The sequence below is a fragment of the Oncorhynchus gorbuscha genome, linkage group LG21 (genome assembly GCF_021184085.1).
Source record: "Oncorhynchus gorbuscha isolate QuinsamMale2020 ecotype Even-year linkage group LG21, OgorEven_v1.0, whole genome shotgun sequence".
Lineage (NCBI taxonomy): Eukaryota > Metazoa > Chordata > Actinopteri > Salmoniformes > Salmonidae > Oncorhynchus > Oncorhynchus gorbuscha.
Genome location: NC_060193.1, coordinates 38,732,832 through 38,750,873, shown reverse-complemented (window position 1 = coordinate 38,750,873; position 18,042 = coordinate 38,732,832). Strand labels below are relative to the sequence as shown.

General features: G+C 44.1%; 1 protein-coding gene across 1 annotated transcript in view; it reads left to right on the top strand.

Annotated features, from left to right (window-relative positions):
• The first annotated feature begins 7,319 nt into the window (after positions 1 to 7,319).
• LOC124008744 (uncharacterized protein C20orf85-like) overlaps positions 7,320 to 18,042 on the top strand; it is a 31,558-nt gene continuing 20,835 nt past the window's right edge. Inside the window, exons 1-3 of the mRNA XM_046320267.1 lie at positions 7,320 to 7,446; positions 7,870 to 7,948; positions 11,725 to 11,823. Coding sequence (XP_046176223.1) covers positions 7,382 to 7,446; positions 7,870 to 7,948; positions 11,725 to 11,823 — 243 coding nt within the window. The 5' untranslated portion in view covers positions 7,320 to 7,381. The remainder of the gene's footprint in view (positions 7,447 to 7,869; positions 7,949 to 11,724; positions 11,824 to 18,042) is intronic.

Sequence of the window (18,042 nt, the reverse complement as noted above, 5' to 3'; positions counted from 1 at the left end):
TACCGGGTTCTGCCGTTCGGTCTCGCCAATGCGCCAGCTGTTTTTCAGGCATTAGTTAATGATGTTCTGAGAGACATGCTGAACATTTTTGTTTTTGTCTATCTTGACGATATCCTGATTTTTTTCTCCGTCACTCGAGATTCATGTTCAGCACGTTCGACGTGTTCTACAGCGCCTTTTAGAGAATTGTCTCTACGTAAAGGCTGAGAAGTGCTCTTTTCATGTCTCCTCCGTTACTTTTCTCGGTTCCGTTATTTCCGCTGAAGGCATTCAGATGGATTCCGCTAAGGTCCAAGCTGTCAGTGATTGGCCCGTTCCAAGGTCACGTGTCGAGTTGCAGCGCTTCTTAGGTTTCGCTAATTTCTATCGGCGTTTCATTCGTAATTTCGGTCAAGTTGCTGCCCCTCTCACAGCTCTTACTTCTGTCAAGACGTGTTTTAAGTGGTCCGGTTCCGCCCAGGGAGCTTTTGATCTTCTAAAAGAACGTTTTACGTCCGCTCCTATCCTCGTTACTCCTGACGTCACTAGACAATTCATTGTCGAGGTTGACGCTTCAGAGGTAGGCGTGGGAGCCATTCTATCCCAGCGCTCCCAGTCTGACGATAAGGTTCATCCTTGCGCTTATTTTTCTCATCGCCTGTCGCCATCTGAGCGCAACTATGATGTGGGTAACCGTGAACTGCTCGCCATCCGCTTAGCCCTAGGCGAATGGCGACAGTGGTTGGAGGGGGCGACCGTTCCTTTTGTCGTTTGGACAGACCATAAGAACCTTGAGTACATCCGTTCTGCCAAACGACTTAATGCCCGTCAAGCTCGTTGGGCGTTGTTTTTCGCTCGTTTCGAGTTTGTGATTTCTTACCGTCCGGGTAGCAAGAACACCAAGCCTGATGCCTTATCCCGTCTGTTTAGTTCTTCTGTGGCTTCTACTGATCCCGAGGGGATTCTTCCTTATGGGCGTGTTGTCGGGTTAACAGTCTGGGGAATTGAAAGACAGGTTAAGCAAGCACTCACGCACACTGCGTCGCCGCGCGCTTGTCCTAGTAACCTCCTTTTCGTTCCTGTTTCCACTCGTCTGGCTGTTCTTCAGTGGGCTCACTCTGCCAAGTTAGCGGGTCATCCCGGTGTTCGAGGCACTCTTGCGTCTATTCGCCAGCGCTTTTGGTGGCCGACTCAGGAGCGTGACACGCGCCGTTTCGTGGCTGCCTGTTCGGACTGCGCGCAGACTAAGTCGGGTAACTCTCCTCCTGCCGGTCGTCTCAGACCGCTCCCCATTCCTTCTCGACCATGGTCTCACATTGCCTTAGACTTCATTACCGGTCTGCCTTTGTCTGCGGGGAAGACTGTGATTCTGACGGTTGTCGATAGGTTCTCTAAGGCGGCACATTTCATTCCCCTCGCTAAACTTCCTTCCGCTAAGGAAACGGCACAAATCATTATTGAGAATGTATTCAGAATTCATGGCCTCCCGTTAGACGCCGTTTCAGACAGAGGTCCGCAATTCACGTCACAGTTTTGGAGGGAGTTCTGTCGTTTGATTGGTGCGTCCGTCAGTCTCTCTTCCGGGTTTCATCCCCAGTCTAACGGTCAAGCAGAGAGGGCCAATCAGACGATTGGTCGCATACTACGCAGCCTTTCTTTCAGGAACCCTGCGTCTTGGGCAGAACAGCTCCCTGGGCAGAATACGCTCTGGTCGCTTCCTTCGTCTGCTACCGGGTTATCTCCGTTTCAGAGTAGTCTGGGTTACCAGCCTCCTCTGTTCTCATCCCAGCTTGCCGAGTCCAGCGTTCCCTCCGCTCAAGCGTTTGTCCAACGTTGTGAGCGCACCTGGAGGAGGGTGAGGTCTGCACTTTGCCGTTACAGGGCACAGACGGTGAGAGCCGCCAATAAACGCAGGATTAAGAGTCCAAGGTATTGTTGCGGCCAGAGAGTGTGGCTTTCCACTCGCAACCTTCCTCTTACGACAGCTTCTCGTAAGTTGACTCCGCGGTTCATTGGTCCGTTCCGTGTCTCCCAGGTCGTCAATCCTGTCGCTGTGCGACTGCTTCTTCCGCGACATCTTCGTCGCGTCCATCCTGTCTTCCATGTCTCCTGTGTTAAGCCCTTTCTTCGCACCCCGTTCGTCTTCCCTCCCCCCTCCCGTCCTTGTCGAGAGCGCACCTATTTACAAGGTACATAAAATTATGGACATGCGTTCTCGGGGACGGGGTCACCAATACCTAGTGGATTGGGAGGGTTACGGTCCTGAGGAGAGGAGTTGGGTTCCGTCTCGGGACGTGCTGGACCGTTCGCTCATCGATGATTTCCTCCGTTGCCGCCAGGATTCCTCCTCGAGTGCGCCAGGAGGCGCTCGGTGAGTGGGGGGGTACTGTCATGTTTGTCATTCATTGTCATGTCTTGTCCCTGTGCTCCCCATGCTATTCGTTTCCCTCTGCTGGTCTTGTTTGGTTCTATCCCTCTCTCTCCCCCTCCCTCTCTCACTCTCTCGCTCTCTCTTCTCTCTGTCGTTCCGTTCCTGCTCCCAGCTGTTCCTATTCCCCTAATCATCATTATATTCCCACACCTGTTCCCGATCCTTTCCCCCTGATTAGACTCCCTATTTATTCCTTTGTGTTCCGTCCCTGTTCCGTCGGTTCCTTGTTTTGTATTCCATGCTGTAATTGCGTTTCGCCCTGTCCTGTCGTGTTTTTTGCCGTGATTGTGTATCACCCTGTCCTGTCGTGTTTTGTGCCTTCTTCAGACGCTGCGTGTGAGCAGGTGTCTCAGTTGACTACGGCCTGCGCCTACCCGAAGCGACCTGCAGTCTGTGGCCGCTCTCCAGTTGTTTTCCCCCTCAACTATCTAGAGGATTTCTGTTATTCGGATTTGAGCATTAATAAACTCTGTTTCTGTTAAGTCGCGTTTGGGTCCTCCTTCACCTGCATAACAACATCGAGTTGCGGATGTTAACTTTCCACACAAGTTGTTATTTCCAGTTTCGTCCGATGAACAGATTGTAGTAATAAAATAAAAATGGATAAATTTTTGTGCCATTTAGGCAAACAGAAATTCTAAGCATCACTCCAGTCAAAACAGGCTCTACGAACGTTTGATTCCATTCTTTTTCTATGGGCTCGCGCTAGTGTTCCAGTTTAGCCAACGTTCTTTTGCCGTTTTTCAGTCTTTGGTGAATTTTGACTCGTTATATTGTCCAGCCTAGACAAGACAACAGGCTAACATCAGGCTGTCATCAAGACAACAGGCTAAAGCACTCTTTCTGTCTCAGCCGCTATACTGAGAGACAGGGTTGCCAGTAAATAGTTAGTGGTCTGTTTTAATTAAAGAGGATTATTTTGTTTTTGTGTTTTCACAAAATGAACTGTGTCGATCCAGTCCAGGGTGTTTTATTGGGACAGACACAGGTCTGATGACTAGGGGTTTCCATTCATGCGCTGCGCTTCAGTCACGCGTCAATAAAGCTTGGAATGGATTATTGGAAACAGGACGGTGAGTTTATTTGGTATGGAGCATTTTTATTGTTTATTTTATTGTGAGGAGGGGAGGATCCCCATTTTAACATATCTATGAGCACTCTGTAGTGTTAAACACTGGTACCTGGGGCTGGATTCACAAAACCTTCTTAATTAAGAAGAAATGTATCCCTTAACTGAAATTTTTTCCTCAACTTAACTATAGACTTATGAAGAAAGTTAAGCAAAGTTGCTATTCTTCAATAAAGTTGTTGGATATGTTCTTCATTTTTACCTATGTTTGTTCCTAAGAAAAAAGTTAAGAAGAAATATAGCTCCTCCCTCCTGAGAAAATACCTACCACCATTTTCTCTCCTATGTCAGCGCCCCGTACTGATGTAACAGACAAACTACAGGCCTTCATGATGAGAGAAGGGATCTCAGAGAGCGAGCTGAAGAACCTTGTCACACTCCAAGCCATAGCCTCAAGACATCATTGAAGCCATTGGGAAGGTTCTGAAGGAAGCTATGACGCCTCACTATGAGACCAGTCCGTTCAGAAGACTACAGACTTTCAGTGGGATGGTTCCAATGCCCCTTGGGGAAGAGGACTTTGACTCCTGGATGGAACAAGTTGTTGCCAGGGTGGCACTGCTCTGACCAGTAGCAGAGAAAGGGACTGATCGGGAGTTTGAAGGCCACTGCCCTGAGTGTGGCTACAGCGCTAAGAGCTAACCACAAAGATGCATTGGTAGTAGACTACTTGATCATACTGAGCACACATACGGCACAGCAGACTCAGGAGAGGACCTCTACTACAAGTTCAAGGGCCTGCGACAGAAACCAGGAGAGAAGATCTCTGATTTCCTCCTTCGACTAGAGAAGTATTTACAGAAGGTCAACGTGAAAAGAGGCATGAATGAGTCCAGGGTCGACATTGCACGGCATCCCCAGCCGCGCCCTCAGAGCATGCGCAGACCAGCTGGCCGGTGTGTTTATGGACATATTCAATCAATCCCTATACCAGTCTGCTGTTCCCACATGCTTCAAGAGGGCCATCATTGTTCCTGTTCCCAAGAAAGCTAAGGTAACTGAGCTAAACGACTACCGCCCCGTAGCACTCACTTCCGTCATCATGAAGTGCTTTGAGAGACTAGTCAAGGACCATATCACCTCCACCCTACCTGACACCCTAGACCCACTCCAATTTGCTTACCGCCCAAATAGGTCCACAGACAATGCAATCACCATCACACTGCACACTGCCCTATCCCATCTGGACAAGAGGAATACCAAGAATTCTGTTCATAAACAGCTCAGCATTCAACACCATAATACCCTCCAAGCTCATCATTAAGCTTGAGGACCTGGGTCTCAACCCCGCCCTGTGTGATTGGGTCCTGGACTTCCTGAAGGGCCGCCACCAAGTGGTGAAGGTAGTAAACAACATCTCCACTTTGCTGATCCTCAAAACTGGGGCCACACAAGGGTGCGTGCTCAGCCCCCTCCTGTACTCCCTGTTCACCCATGACTGCGTGGCCATGCACGCCTCCAATTCAATCATCAAGTTTGTAGAAGACACAACAGTAGTAGGCTTGATCACCAGCAATGACGAGACAACCTATAGGGAGGAGGTGAGGGCATTCAGAGTGTGGTATCAGGAAATCTCACTCAACGTCAACAAAAATAAGGAGATAGTGGACTTCAGGAAACTGCAGAGGGAGAACCCCCCTATCCACATCGATGGGACAGCAATGGAGGAATGTTTTCAGGTCTTGACAAAAGGTTTCTTTGCTTTTCTGACAGTTCTTGAGTCTTAGCTTATTGGTATCACCAATGGTGTTTCTTGATTCCGGGGAATTTGTAAAATGTTGTCTTTCCTGCCTTGTTAGCCAAATACACATTTTTTTTAAGTCATGTTTTTTTTGGTCACTACCATGGCAGGAAAATACCATGGTACTGGTGCAAATGCCATGGTATTTTCCTGTCATGGTAGTAAAAATGAAAAAAACTACCATGCTTCGATAATGTTTTTTTGTCAGTACTGCGGCCTGAAACTACCATGTTCGTGACCAAAAAAACATGATAAGTACCATTGTCATGCATAGGTGTAATAGGTGGCAGGGAAGACAGGCGCAGGAGAGTCAAATGGAGTGTAAATATGGAGTCTTTTAATAAAGTTCCACAAGTATGCTCCATAACAATAAATGTACAAACAAACAAAACATGGGTACGAAGACCCGACGCGCACCTATACAAACGATAACACTACACTGACAACAAATCAATCTCTGACAAAGACATGAGGGGAAACAGAGGGTTAAATACACAACAGGTAATGAATGGGATTGAAAACAGGTGTGTGGGAAGACAAGACAAAACCAATGGAAAATGAAAAAAGGATCAATGATGGCTAGAAGACCGGTGACGTCGAACGCCGAGCACCGCCCGAACAAGGAGAGGCAACGACTTCGGCAGAAGTCATGACAACCATGGGTTTTTTTTCATTTCCCTACCATGGTACATTTTTGAAAGGGCACTGGTCTGTATGAAAAAGTGAAAAGAAGGAAGCCTGTCCCTTAAGTAATAACGCAAATAAATTAACTTTTTTGGCCTAAATGAAAAAAAATGTAGTTATGGGTCAAATCTAACAACACATCAGAGTGAAACTGTTACGGTAAATGAGTGAAGAGGTGTGGAGTCAGGCGCAGAGAGCAAAAGATGTGGGAAAAACAACACGCTTTAATGTCCCGGAAACATAACATGTACAAAAGTGGAAACACAAATGAACAGAAATATAAACGGACAGCGTGAAACCCAAATGCCAACAAAAATACACTCAAACAACAAAACAGACGAACACAGAACAACGGATCGGCGATAGCTAGTAGACCGGCGACGACGACCGCCGAGCGCCACCTGAACAAGAAGGGGAGTCACCTTCGGTAATATTCGTGACAGAAACTATATGTATTGTTGTGGCAGCATCTTGTTATGGGTATGCTTGTCACTGTCACCTTCTCTCGCTCCGGTGCTCAATGTCGCAAGTCTACTAACCACCGGTCCTGGCATCATCATTACACTCACTTGCTCCCCATCGTTAAGCACACCTGGACATCATCACCTTGATTACTCTCCCTTTATTTAGCCCTCAGTAGCCTCAGTCATCAGGCAGTACTGCTTTTGGTCGAGTTCAGTACGCTTCTCCTGTTTTTGCCTTTCTTATCATTCAACTCCCCTTCTGCACCTGCTTCCTGACTCCAAGCGTACATGTTAGTCACTGACACATGGGTTTCCAAGAGCTGTTGAGTGTTCCTGAGTGCTCCATTCTCAGTGCTGACTTAAATCTGAATATTGTAGTCCATCAATAATTCCCAACCAATTTGACTGTGTTTGAGCAATTATGACAAAAATAATGGATATACTGTATGCTAAAAGTTATTGGAATCTTATTCAAAATAATTTACAGCTGTAATTCCTGCTAAAGGAGCTTCGACCTGTATGAAATTAAGACATCTTTGCTTTTCAATTGTTATTTATTTATAAAATGTTATATATATTTTTTACACTCTGAAAATGTGGAGGAAGTTCTATAGATCAGTAGTAAACAAAATCCTACTTAATCGTTTTTTAGATTGAAATTTAAGGCAACAACGTGAACACTGTGCAAAGGGTGTGTAGACTTTCACTAGGTACTGTATAGTCCATCACTGTAAACACCTTATTATGTACTCATGTTTCTTGTTTTACACACACACAGTGTATGGTGTGATCTCTGTGTGATACTCAAATTATTTGTCATTGTATCCCAGGATACACAAAAGGATAGTGCCACTACAATATGTTGCTATGGTGACGGTAAACATATCTGCCAGTATAACTTACAGAGACCATAAGGTAAGAAGTCACAGAGACAGACAAGCTTGCCGGCATAGATGGCAGCCCCAAAACAACCTGGATCTGGTAAAGAATTCAACTTTGTGGATCAGGATCAAATCTGGTAAACTCTTCTCTTTAAAACGTCTATGGGTTCACAACAAAACAAATGCAATGACATTTTGAATTGTATTCCTTGTATTTTGCTAACAAATTAGCCTTTCTTTTTTGATATAGCACAATGTTTTGTCACTTTTGTTAAAGAGGATTAGCCATGAGTTTTTGTTTGTTGTGGTAATGATGGATTGGTAACAGTCGTTAATGGTGGTGGTAGTAGAAGGCTAGTAGTATTAGTAGACTAGTATTGGGATAACAGTGTCTGAAAATATATAGCTAGGTAGATTACCCCTAAAATAACCTATACTTTTAATATAGATTGAGGTCAGTAGGGTTCTCTGCGCTATGTTAATTGTTTTATGAGCCATTTGGTGTTTTTATGCAGGCCCAATGCTCTTTCAAAAAGCTTTCTATGTGTCTTAATTTTCAGGAAAGTTCACGTCAAAATAGAGCTTGAGTCAGCCAAAGCCTGGCCCAATAAATGGGGATTCTTGACCACGTCCTACAAGGTGAGCCAGTGAAACATGATGCGGTATAAACACAGAACAAGAGTTCTACTTCCAATAACTCCCAGGTGGCGGTTTGGTCTAAGGCATCACAGTGCCAGCTGTGCCATTGGGCAGCGCACAATTGGCCCAGTGTCTTCCTGGTTAGGGAGGGTTTGGCCGGCAGGGATATCCTTTTCTCATCATGCACTTGCGACTCCTGTGTCGGGCCGGACGCAGTGCATGCTGACCAGGTCACCAGGTGTATGGTGTCTCCTCCGACACATTGGTGAAACTGGCTTCCGGATTGGATGTGCATTGTGTAAAGAAGCAGTGCGGCTAGGTTGGGTTGTGTTTCGGAGGAAGCGTGGCTCTCGACCTTCGCCTCTCCCGAGTCTGTACGGGAGTTGCAGAGATGAGACAAGACTGTAACGACTACCAATTGGATACCACGAAATTGGGTAGAAAAAAAGGAGGTAAAAAAAAAATATATATATATATATTTCCTGTGAATAGAACTACACAACCTTATCAGCTTCCTTTGATTAGCCAGTCAGGGACATACTGAACTGGGCTCCATTTCAATCAAAAAAATTAAATTATAGTTATAAGGTCACTCAATCGCATACAATGCATTCGGAAAGTATTCAGACGCCTTCACTTTTGACACATTTTGTTACGTTACAGCTTTATTCTAAAATTGATGTTTTTTTAAACATGTTCCTCATCTATCTACACACAATACCCCATAATGAGAAGGCAAAAACAGGTTTTAGAAATGTTTGCAAATTTATTACAAATAAAACAGAAATACATTATTAACATACAGTGGGGCGAAAAAGGAGTTAGTCGGCCACCAATTGTGCAAGTTCTCCCACTTAAAAAGATGAGAGAGACCTGTAATTTTCATTATAGGTACACTTCAACTATGACAGACAAAATGTGAAAAAAACTCCAGAAAATCACATTGTAGGATTTTTAATGAATTAATTTGCAAATTTTGGTGTAAAATAAGTATTTGATCAATGACAAAAGTTTATCTCAATACTATGTTATATGCCCTTTGGCAATGACAGAGGTCAAACATTTTCTGTAAGTCTTCACAAGGTTTTCACACACTATTGCTGGTATTTTGGCCCATTCCTCCATGCAGATCTCCTCTAGAGCAGTGATGTTTTGGGGCTGTTGCTGGGCAACACGGACTTTCAACTCCCTCCAAAGATTTTCTATGGGGTTGAGATCTGGAGACTGGCAAGGCCACTCCAGGACCTTGAAATGCTTCTTACGAAGCCACTCCTTCATTGCCTGGGTGGTGTGTTTGGGATCATTGTCATGCTGAAAGACCCAGACACGTTTCATCTTCAATGCCCTTGCTGATGGAAGGAGGTTTTCACTCAAAATCTCACGATACATAGCCCCATTCATTCTTTCCTTTACACGGATCAGTCGTCCTGGTCCCTTTGCAGAAAAACAGCCCCAAAGCATGATGTTTCCACCCCCATGCTTCACAGTAGGTATGGTGGTCTTTGGATGCAACTCAGCATTCTTTGTCCACCATACACGACGAGTTGAGTTTTTACCAAAAAGTTATATTTTGGTTTCATCTGACCATATGACATTCTCCCAATATTCTTCTGGATCATCTAAATGCTCTCTAGCCAATTTCAGACGGGCCTGGACATGTACTAGCTTAAGCAGGAGGACACGTCTGGCACTGCAGGATTTGAGTCCCTGGCGGCATAGTGTGTTACTGATGGTAGGCTTTGTTACTTTGGTCCCAGCTCTCTGCAGGTCATTCACTAGGTCCCCCCCGTGTGGTTCTGGGATTTTTGCTCACCGTTCTTGTGATCATTTTGACCCCACGGGGTGAGATCTTGCGTGGAGCCCCAGATCGAGGGAGATTATCAGTGGTCTTGTATGTCTTCCATTTCCTAATAATTGCTCCCACAGTTGATTTCTTCAAACCAAGCTGCTTACCTATTGCAGATTCAGTCTTCCCAGCCTGGTGCAGGTCTACAATTTTGTTTCTGGTGTCCTTTGACAGCTCTATGGTCTTGGCCATAGTGGAGTTTGGAGTGTGACTGTTTGAGGTTGTAGACAGGTGTCTTTTATACTGATAACAAGTTCAAACAAGTGCCATTAATACAGGCAATGAGTGGAGGACAGAGAAGCCTCTTAAAGAAGAAGTTACAGGTCTGTGAGAGCCAGAAATCTTGCTTGTTTGTAAATGAACAAATACTTATTTTCCACCATAATTTGCAAATAAATTCATTAAAAATCCTACAATGTGATTTTCTGGATTTTAGTTGAAGTGTACCTTTGATGAAAATTACAGGCCTCTCTCATGTTTTTAAGTGGGAGAACTTGCACAATGTTTGGCTGACTAAATACTTTTTTGCCCCACTGTAAGTATTCAGACCCTTTGCTATGAGACTCGAAATTGAGCTCAGGTGCATCCTGTTCCTCTTGATCATCCTTGAGATGTTTCTACAACTTGATTGGAGTCCACCTGTGGTAAATTCAATTGATTGGTCATGATTTGGAAAGGCACACACATGTCTATATAAGGTCCCACAGTTGACAGTGCATGTCAGAGCAAAAACCAAGCCATGAGGTCGAAGAAATTGTCCGTAGAGCTCCGAGACAGGAGTGTCGAGGCACAGATCTGGGGAAATTTATAAAAAATGCCTGCAGCACTGAAGGTCTCCAAGAACACAGTGGCCACCATAATTTTTAAATGGAAGAAGTTTGGAATGACCAAGACTTTTCTTAGAGCTGGCCGCCCAGCCAAACTGAGCAGTCGAGGGAGAAGGGCCTTGGTCAGAGAGGTGACCAAGAACCCAATTCTCACTCTGACAGAGCTCCAAAGTTCCTCTGTGGAGATGAGAAAACCTTCCAGAAGGACAACCATCTCTGCAGCACTCCACCAAATCAGACCTTTATGGTAGTGGCCAGACAAAATCCACTCCTCAGTAAAACGAACATGACAGCCCGCTTGGAGTTTGCCAAAAGGTACCTAAAGGACTCTCAGACCACGAGAAGCAAGATTATCTGGTCTGATGAAGCCAAAATTGAACTCTTTGGCCTGAATGCCAAGTCAGGAGGAAACCTGGCACCATCCCTACGGTGAAGCATGGTGGTGGCAGCATCATGTTGTGGGGATGTTTTTCAGTAGTCAGGACTGGGAGACTAGTCAGGATCGAAAGATGAACAGAGCAAAGTACAGAGAGATCCTTGATAAATACCTGCTCAAGAGCGCTTGTTACCTCAGAATAGGGTGAAGGTTCACCTTACAACAGGACAAGTCTCTGAATGTCCTTAAGTGGCCCATGCAGAGCCTGGACTTGAATCCGATCGAACATCTCAGGAGAGACCTGATAATAGCTGCGGAGCGACACTCCTCATCCAACCTGACAGCTTGAGAGGATCTGCAGAGAAGAATGGAAGAAACACCCCGAATACAGGTGTGCCACGTTTGTAGCGTCATACCGAAGTTGACTCGAGGCTGTAATCGCTGCCAAAGGTGCTTCAACAAAGTACTGAGTAAAAGGTTTGAATACTTGTGTTAATGTATTATTTGTTTTTTTATTGTAAATATATTTGCAAAAAGGTCTAAAAATATGTGTTTGCTTCATCATTATGGAGTATTGTGTGTAGATTGAGGGGAAAAAACGATGTAATACATTTAGGTTAAGGCTGTAATGTAACAAAAAGTGGAAAGTAAAGGGGTCTGAATACTTTCTGAATGCACTGTATCTGAGTTTCTTCAGATGTTCAGATATTCCATGTAATGTTTACAGACACAGGAGCAGAGCCACAAGCTGAAGGAAGTTGTAAGATTAGAGCTGCCCCAGCATCTTAAAACACATCCTCCTTCCCCACCTGAGAAATATATCCAGGTGAGTCCATACAAACTCTTTTTGTCCCTGGTCAAAAGTATTGCACTATATAGTATTGCACCAGTTGTACAACAAACATGGACAGTAAAGCTAACATTTAAAATGTGCTCTATACGCCAGTATTTTGGATTTGAGATCAAATGTTTCATATGAGGCGACAGAACATAATGTCATCCTTATATTTGAGGTTATTTTCATATATGTTTCACTGTTTAGAAATGAAAGTACTTCATGTATCTAGTCCCCACATTCAAAAAAGTCATAAGTATTTGGACAAATTCACTTATAGTGTATCAAAGTAATCAAAATATTAGTATTTGTTCCAATATTCCTTACATCAAGCTTGTGACTACAAACTCGTCTGATGAAGGTTCCATCATAAAGTGGCTAAAAGAAGGTGGTGTCACGACTTCCGCCGAAGTCAGTCCCTCTCCTTGTTCGGGCGGTGTTCGGCGGTCGACGTCATCAACCTTATAGCCATCACTGATCCATTTTCCATTGGTTTTGTCTTGTCTTCCTTCACACCTGGTTCCAACCCCATCAATTACATGTTGTGTATTTAACCCTCTGTTTCCCCTCATGTCCTTGTCGGAGATAGTTTTTTTATTTAATTTATTTCCCCTTTATTTAACCAGTTAGGCTCGTTGAGAACAAGTTCTTATTTACAACTGCGACCTGGCCAAGATAAAGCAAAGCAATTCGACACATACAACAACGCGAGTTACAAATGCAATAAACAAAACATACAGTCAATAATACAGTAGAACAAAAGAAAACAAAGAGTCTTTATACACTGAGTGCAAATGAGGTAAGTTAAGGAAATAAATAGGCCATGGTGGCAAAGTAATTACAATATAGCAATTAAACACTGGAATGGTAGATCGGCAGAAGATGAATGTGCAGGTAGAGATACTGGGGTGCAAAGGAGCAAAATAAATAAATAAATACCAGTATGGGGATGAGGTAGGTAGATAAGATGGGCTGTTTACAGATAGGCTAAGTACAGGTGCAGTGATCTGTGAACTGCTCTGACACCTGTTGCTTAAAGCAGCAGCGAACTGGAAGGAAAGACGACCAAAGGAGGAATTGGCTTTGGGGGTGACCAGTGAGATATACCTGCTGGAGCACATGCTACGAGTGGGTGCTGCTATGGTGACCAGTGTGCTGAGATAAGGCGGGGCTTTACCTAGCAGAGACTTGTAGATAACCTGTAGCCAGTGGGTTTGGCGACGAGTATGAAGCGAGGGCCAGCCAACGAGAGCATACAGGTCGCAATGGTGGGTAGTGTATGGGGCTTTGGTGACAAAACGGATGGCACTGTGATAGACTGCATCCAGTTTGTTGAGTAGAGTGTTGGAGGTTATTTTATAGATGACATCACCGAAGTCGAGGATCGGTAGGATGGTCAGTTTTACGAGGGTATGTTTGACAGCATGAGTGAAGGATGCTTTGTTGCGATATAGGAAGCCGATTCTATATTTAATTTTGGATTGGAGATGCTTAATGTGAGTCTGGAAGGAGAGTTTACAGTCTAACCAGACATCCAGGTATTTGTAGTTGTCCACGTCCAGAGTAGTGATGCTGGACGGGCGAGCAGGTGCGGGCAGCGATCAATTGAAAAGCTTGCATTTAGTTTTACTTGCGTTTAAGAGCAGTTGGAGGCCACGGAAGGAGAGTTGTATGGCATTGAAGCTTGTCTGGAGGTTAGTTAACACAGTGTCCAAGGAGGGGCCAGAAGTATACAGAATGGTGTCGTCTGCGTAGAGGTGGATCAGAGGATCACCAGCAGCAAAAGCAACATCATTGATGTGTACAGAAAAGAGAGTCCGCCCGAGAATTGAACCCTGTGGCACTCCCATAGAGACTGTCAGAGGTCCAGACAACAGGCCTTCTGATTTGACACACTGAACTCTATCAAAGAAGTAGTTGGTAAACCAGGCGAGGCAATCATTTGAGAAACCAAGGCTGTCGAGTCTGCCAATAAGAATGTTGTGATTGACAGAGTCAAAAGCCTTGGCCAGGTCGATGAATACGGCTGCACAGTAATGTCTCTTATCGATGGCGGTTCTGATGATGTCGTTTAGAACCTTAAGCGTGGCTGAGGTGCACCCATGACCAGCTCTGAAACCAGATTGCATAGCGGAGAAGGTATGGTGGGAATCGAAATGGTCAGTAATCTGTTAACTTGGCTTTCGAAGACCTTAGAAAAACAGGGTAGGATAGATATAGGTCTGTAGCAGTTTGGGTCGAGTGTGTCACCCCCTTTGAAGAGGGGGATGACCGCGGCAGCTTTCCAACCTTTGGGAATCTCAGACGATAGGGGCTGCAACAATTTCGGCAGATAATTTTAGAAAGAGAGGGTCCAGATTGTCTAGCCCGGCTGATTTGTAGGGGTCCAGACTTTGCCGCTCTTTCAGAACATCAGCTATCTGGATTTGGGTAAAGGAGAAATGGTGGGGGCTTTGGTGGGTTGCTGTGTTTTGATTGTGTGTGATGTGCTATTTAGTGTTGTGCGACGGGTTTTGTACCCACTTTGTTATTTTGTACATTTTGGTTGTTTTGGAGTTTTGTCAGCATTTATTAAACAACTCCGTTTATACCAAGTTCGTTCTCCTGCGCCTGACTTCCCTGCCACCAACACGCACCCCTTACATGTGGAGGGAATCCAAGCCGTGTTTGCCCCTCCCAGCAAAAGGGCTCCAACCTCTTCCTGCGGTTAATGATTCCAGAACTAACAACCCAAAAATATGTTTGCATATAAATGTCAACAACATGCTGGTTATCGTGGTTCCAAACATTGAATAGGTAAAAACACCTCCGGGGTGAACCATTAATTCAAAAGATTAGAAATGGCTTTTTTTTAAACAGTGAAAGTCAAGGGTACAAGACTGTGTACATATCAGAGTTAGGGAGCAAACAAACTACTCAGTCCATACAGCGTTGCAGTCTGTATCATCCAATTACAGAGCAGATACAAATCATGTGACCACTGGATTGCTCCTTGTAGAGATTGGCACGTCGAGTCTTTTCAGTGAGCATCTAAAACAGCAAATTAATTTGGCTCCCAAACAGCTCTTTGTTCAAAATGGTTAAAAGAAATCTACCTAGAACCATGAAAAAATGGCACTAGCTAGCTGTCAGTCAAAGGCAGTTGGCTTAATTTCTTATGGCGCCGACGTTAGCAAGCTAGCTACTTTGACGGACTGGCAGATTGCTTCTCATTGGCAGTGTTGCCAGGTCAAGCTAAAATTTATAGAGATATGACCACTCAAAACCCACCCACAAGGCCTGAAAACTAGCCCCATTTTTTTCAGAAGCAAGAGAGGAGTTTACACATTTATCCAATAGGTGTATCCATAATAAATACTTATGGTCAAATTTGCTTCACTGCATTTCCCCCTTTTGTTATTGGTTCATCACACCAAATGATTTAAGCTGAACTATAGAAGTGATAGTAAATGGTTAAGAGGTATCTTCAGAAAACATTCTTGTGAAATAGTGTTCATACAAGTCACATTGCTCTAAAATAATAGTATTCCTTTAATCTGGATTCTAAAAATCTAAAAGCAGTTTGCTTTTTGGATAATTTTATTGAATAATAAATATAAATTCATGTGTAGAGTTAAGTACTCACCAAAACAGTAGTGCTGGTTTGATATTAGCTCCATCTAGAGGATGAGGTGATCCCCATACAAGTTGGTGCTGCTGCTGCCATTCCCCATATGTTGCTCTACAGAGAGTAGAGAAACAGGCAGCGCTATAATGAGGGATTAGTTAGATAAACAGGGGGAATGAGACTTTACAGACATGACTGAAGGAAGTGTGTGTGTGTGTGTGTGTGTGTGTGTGTGTGTGTGTGTGTGTGTGTGTGTGTGTGTGTGTGTGTGTGTGTGTGTGTGTGTGTGTGTGTGTGTGTGTGTGTGTGTGTGTGTGTGTGTGTGTGTGTGTGTGTGTGTGTGTGTGTGTGTGTGTGTGTGTGTTCTGCTCACCCCCAAAGTGCTGGGTTAGGCCAACCAGGAGCCCCACTACCAGGTTGAAGCCAATTATTGAACTTTAGAGGACACTGAGCAACAGGGTTCCAGCCAGTGAGGGGCCAAAGGAGATACATGCTGGTGATCCACATACAAGTTGGTGCTGCTGCCATTCCCCATCACCGCAGGGGGAATGTAGACTCAAAAATAATGCTTGTGAAAGTTACTCACCCTGCTTTTTTCTTGTTTTTTGGTCTGGCCTATGAGGCAGAACAGCAAAGACCGGCCCTGTATCTACAGAATACTTTTCTGTCCTCTCCTGGGATGCCCGTATTTTTCCCCATTTACCTGGCATACTGACAGTAGAATCATATCTAGCCAGTAAACTAGCGTGTCAAAGAGGTTCATTCCTATGTTCTCATCTCTGCATGTTACTCCCTCTCTCCTCTGACTTCAACTTTCTGGCCAATGTTAGCTAGCTAGCTAAATACCCAGACATTGTTCAACCCTTTCTCCTGCTTTCTGAAACTGCTTTTTTTCTCAGTTTTTCTTCCTTGCTCTATTGGCTGTAATGATTGGTAGGTCAGGATACAAAAAAATGGAGCAAAGAATCATTTTCAGGGAGAAGTATGTAGTTAGCTAGCGCTGCTATTCGTTGTTGAATCTCTGAACTTGAACTGCCTGCTGCAGCAGAAGCACTCTTTCTCAGCAGTACTACACACACCCACACACACAACTCCCTTCCAACAACTGTATTTATTTTATTTAACTAGGCAAGTCAGTTAAGAACAAATTCTTATTTACAATGGCCAATTGTGCGACACCCATTGGGACTCCCAATCACGGCTGGTTGTGATACAGCCTGAATTCAAACTAGGGTGTCTGTAGTGATGCCTCTAGCACTGAGATGCAGTGCCTTAGACCGCTGCGCCACTCGGGAGCTCCACTGTATGAAGCTTCTTCCCCGCCACCACTCACTCACTCAGCAACAGCAGCCTGCCTCACTGCCTTGACATCCTTTCGGTGGTAGACCATTCTTGATAAACACGGGAAACGGTTGAGCATGAAAAACCCAGCAGCATTGCAGTTCTTGAAAAAAAAACTGGTGCTCCTGGGAATCCTGGCACCTATTACCATAACTTCTTCAAAGGCACTTACATATTTCGTCTTGTCAATTCACCCTCTGAATGGCACACATGTCAAATCCATGTTTCAATTGTCTCAAGGCTTAAAAATCCTTCTTTAGCCCGTCTCCTCTCCTTCATCTACACGGATTAAAGTGGATTTAATAAGTGATCATAGATTAAGGGAACATAGCTTTCACCTGGATTCACCTGGTCAGTCTGTCATTGTAGTATCTTAGGATGCTTCTTAGATTGATGACACCAAACACGCGAGTATGTTTTAGCATTTAGTTGTAACTTTGAATAACATTACCGAAATGTACCTGGCATTAAACTACCGGAGGCTCTCGAGCACGATATATATGGTAAATATTTAAACGGCTACGGATTGGGGAAAGCAAACCCCGTATTAATCAATACTTCCATCTATTGGTAAGCATAATACTTAACATATTTAATGTTTTATTTATTTCACCTTTATTTAACCAGGTAAGCTAGTTGAGAACAAGTTTTCATTTACAACTGTGACCTGGCCAAGATAAAGCAAAGCAGTGTGACAAACAACAACATAGTTACATATGGAATAAACAAGCATACAGTCAATAACACAATAGAAAAGTTCTAAAAAAAAAAAAAGTACTATTAATATTAGCCCTATGATTACAATTAAGAGCAAAATGTGCCACTCTGTTCTGGGCCAGCTGCAGCTTAACTAGGTCTTTCTTGCAGCACTGGACCACACGACTGGACAATAATCAAGATTAGACTAAATTAGAACCTGCAGAACTTGCTTTTTTGGAGTGTAGTGTCAAAAAAGCAGAGCATCTCTTTATTACGACATAAATATACCAGATGACTGTATCCCCCCCCCCCCTACATGGTTAATAACCAAACTTAATTCCTTTCTGAGCTAGGCTGCCAACTAAACATTTATGATTTTCTCATAACAATCACATCTTTTTATTTATTTTTACGACCTCTGGGAACATGATCTCCCTTAGGATCTGAAATAGTCTGAAGGACGTGTTTCTCTAATAGTGCGTCTCAGAGGTGGTGTAGGCGGTGCCACCAGCACTTCACCACTTGACGGTGAAACAAAGTCATTTTGTGGCAACTTCACAGGA